General features: G+C 38.9%; 1 protein-coding gene across 3 annotated transcripts in view; it reads left to right on the top strand.

The window, feature by feature from the left end:
- The first annotated feature begins 261 nt into the window (after positions 1–261).
- dscaml1 (Down syndrome cell adhesion molecule like 1) overlaps positions 262–3,601 on the top strand; it is a 120,249-nt gene continuing 116,909 nt past the window's right edge. For 2 of the 3 annotated variants that reach the window (XM_083548831.1, XM_083548830.1), the window contains exon 1: positions 262–441. In XM_083548831.1, the coding sequence (XP_083404957.1) occupies positions 399–441 (43 nt within the window). In that variant the 5' untranslated portion in view covers positions 262–398. The remainder of the gene's footprint in view (positions 442–3,601) is intronic. The other variant, XR_014534728.1, reaches the window with a different exon arrangement.

The following is a 3,601-nucleotide window of genomic DNA, read 5'->3' as shown; positions in this document are numbered from 1 at the left end:
CAAGGACGCGTAAAGTTGTTCATTCCTGATCTCCAGCAGACTTTCCCTGGACCGTGTCACCCAACAGAAAAGCGCAGCGGCCAAACACCTGCGACATCAGACACGTGAAAGTTCTCGTCCACGCGCCGTCCTCTGCGCCCCGCGCGCTTTACGGTCTCTTTCGTTCTCCGCGCTGCGCCTTGGCGCACCACTCCAGCAGATCGATGACGCTGCCACGGAGGAGGCGTGATCAAACCCGCCCCTGCTTTTCGGCGCTAGGGAGTCTGAGTCTAGTGCTGGAGAGATCGCCGGGGAGCATCGCCACCACTCCTGCACGGAGCCTCGCCTGGCCGAGCACTGCACCGTGCACACGTCGGGATTGCACAAAATTCCTGAGAAATATACCTGCTATTTATGGCATGTGGCTGATAACATTACTCCTGCTGTATTCTTTTAAAGAAGGTGAGTGGCGAGCTTAAAGCTGCGGGTTTGACAGATCAATAGATCAATCAGCCTGTGTGTAATTGCAAGATCTTTCAAAACAAATGATTCCTTTTTTTTTTTTTTTTTTTTTTTGCGTTACAGACTGTAAAAAAAAGCCACACTTTTATTACTCGACTGTAAGAGTCTTAAAGATGTGCTGTTTTCTAAAGCAATATCTTTCTGAAAGTTTCGAAGTTTTAATTTGCTCGAACACATAAAAGTTTGTGGAAATGGAAATTTGTCGAAGAAAGGTTTGGATGTGTGTGGATTCTTGGAGACAAAGTGGGAATGTGGATTTCGGGAGCTGAGGATGCTTTGCATGTTCCAGTGCGCTTTCTCATAATGGCGCGATTTGGTTGCGCGATACGAATATGGACGTGGAGTCATAAATGTGCACGACATAAAGCGAGGAAACGTGTGTGTTTTTTCGGGTTTTTCTTTAAGGATGTGTTTTGGTTCAGCTTCATCTGGCTTTCTGTTGAGTGCGTGCAGAGGAAAAAAAAAGAATGAGGAGTTTGTTAGGTGAAGTGTGAATTTGATTTGTCCTGAACCCACTTTATCTGTAACAAGAGGTACAATTTCTCCGTTTGTCGCATTCGATTTGTGAAGCTGATTCTGTTCTCGTGGACATTTTTATCTAAAGATATCCAGTGCCATGTCTGCTTTAAATATTGGAGATGTTTTAAAAGTGTGTGTCTCAGAGTAAGAGCATGATTTTTCTATGCATATTTTTCCTTGGAAAACAACAGCATATGCAGCCTCATTTCCAATTAGTGGTGGTGCAATTAGTGGTCCTCCATTTTCTATGCCAACAGATTCTTTATCTAGATAGTGCTGCTGATAAGGACTTTCAGAAGGGAGCAATGTGAATGCATACACCTAGAACATTAAAATCCATCCCAATACTTTAGGATTACTCTTTTTTTGTGAAGAACGAGTGTCATTTTAAGATTTCTTAAAAATTTGGGATTTTGACAGCGCCCATCCCCCTCTCCTTTCCTCTTCTCTGCTCACCTCTGTTTTCCAATCTGTACAAAATATGATATCAGGCTCTGTTTTTGGTAGTTTGTTTGTTTGTTTGTTTGTTTGTTTGTTTTAATATAATCACCTCTAGTTTGCTTTTCACGATACTTTATTTGTAAATGCTACCAGGTGATCATGTGCCTAACAGCAGTATATGTGGAATTGGGAATGTTCCTAAGTGACACTTTAAATATTTGATCTTTTATATTATATTTAGACCATTTTTCATAAGTTTAAATGCTTTGAAATTGAGTCTCTCTCTCCTCCTTCTTTTCTCTCTCCTTCTCTCCCTCTCTCTCTCTCTCTCTCTCTCTCTCTCTCTCTCTCTCTCTGTGAAAAGTAGGAGGGGGGGTGCATTTGGGCGTAAAGTGTGGTGAAATGGGACGTGGATGCAGAGGTCGAAAACAAACATTTCTTTATCATCTAGTTTTACATCTCTGCCTCATTTCTTTGCGTTTTTTGCGCCATCATAAATGTGATCACTTTGAAGAAAATATTTTGCAAGCGCGGTTTCGTTCGAGGATGGAGAGAAGAGAAAACTCACATTAATTATCATACATGCATATGCATTAGGACTGCGTATTTTTTTAGACTGGGCCGCGCCTCCTTTTTTTTTTCACCTTCAGGGACTCTTACCAAATATTTCGCACATTCATATCACAATTTAGGGTTTTGTTCAGTTTTTTTCTTTTCTTTTTTCCCTTGTCACCCCCCAAATAACATGTTATCTAAACATCATCAACGTGTGTAGGCTACTTGCGAGATGAGAAGATGCACACCTGAACCCCACCGAGAGGGCGGGAGAGAAGCTCAGTCCGCGCTGATCTGCTGCGCCTGGACCAGACTGCACAGAAACCGAGCGCTATGCAATGATAAACGCACCTAGGGCTGCTGCAGCCTTGCATATGGAAATTTCCATTGTTTCATTCTATTTTCATGAGTGAAAATTGTAGTAGTAGTAGTAATAATAATAATGATAATAATAACAATAAAACTAATTATAACAATAATAATAATAACAGCACCAACAACAACGTATAATTTGATATATAATTATAAAAGGCAGCGTCTGTGCAGTACAGGATATTCCGCGTATTAGGATAATTTTAGCACGAAGCCTCCTTGTTGCCAAGCTGTGGTGTGTTCATCTCAATGCGACAGGCCTCCAATCTGTCAGCAATCTCAGTGCACACTGCAGATCATCATTTATTCAATTGAAATTCGGTGATTTATATTCATATGACATGAATTTTCCTAAACTTGTTTTTTTTTTTTTTTTAAATCACCACCAAACCACTCTGAGAATGCATGTTTTTAATGTTTCACAATACTAAAGCAATTTTCCATTATTTACATATACATATGTGTGTGTGTATGTGTGTGTTCAGTATTTATTTTAAGGATCAGCGCTTTCACTAGGATGACACGTTTGTGTGGAAGCTACGATATTATCCAATCTGATCCGATTTCCTAAGCATTTGCCTTAATTAAAATGGGATAGATGTTCAACACACTACCTCCAAAATAATAATAATAAAAATAATAATGATTATATTTTAAAAACAACAACAATAATAATAATTAATAATAATAATAATAATAATAATAATAATAATAATAATAATAATAATGATGATGATGATGATGATGACAATTATAATAAATTAAATACAAAAAATATTTATGTTTAACTACTTGTTTTCTTAATATAGTTAACTCTATGAATCCATCCATCCATCACTTCAGTTGTCTGCACTGCCATACGCCAATTCGACCCCTTGTCGAAATACACCACACTGGTAACTCTATTTTCCCCTTTTCAAATCCCTGATCTTCCCAGCTGAGCAATTAGTACCCAGCTCTCCAGCATCCCCCACTCCAAAAGTAAATCAGGTCATTGGCCAATAAGGACTCCATTTATTTCTCTGAAAACGACTGCTTTCACCATACACTTGGTGCAAAGTAAAAAAAAAAATTAAGATTTGCAGTGAAAAGAAAACTTCTCACTTTATATTATTGTTACTCCATCAGAATTCACATTTTTTCTTTAACTTCTCTTTCAAACTGCGTTCATTCACCGTAGCTTTTCCACGCACGACTTTCCATCGTAATCATC

The sequence above is a fragment of the Silurus aristotelis genome (genome assembly GCF_946808225.1).
Source record: "Silurus aristotelis genome assembly, chromosome: 8".
NCBI classification, from domain to species: domain Eukaryota; kingdom Metazoa; phylum Chordata; class Actinopteri; order Siluriformes; family Siluridae; genus Silurus; species Silurus aristotelis.
This window is presented reverse-complemented; position numbering and strand designations above follow the sequence as displayed.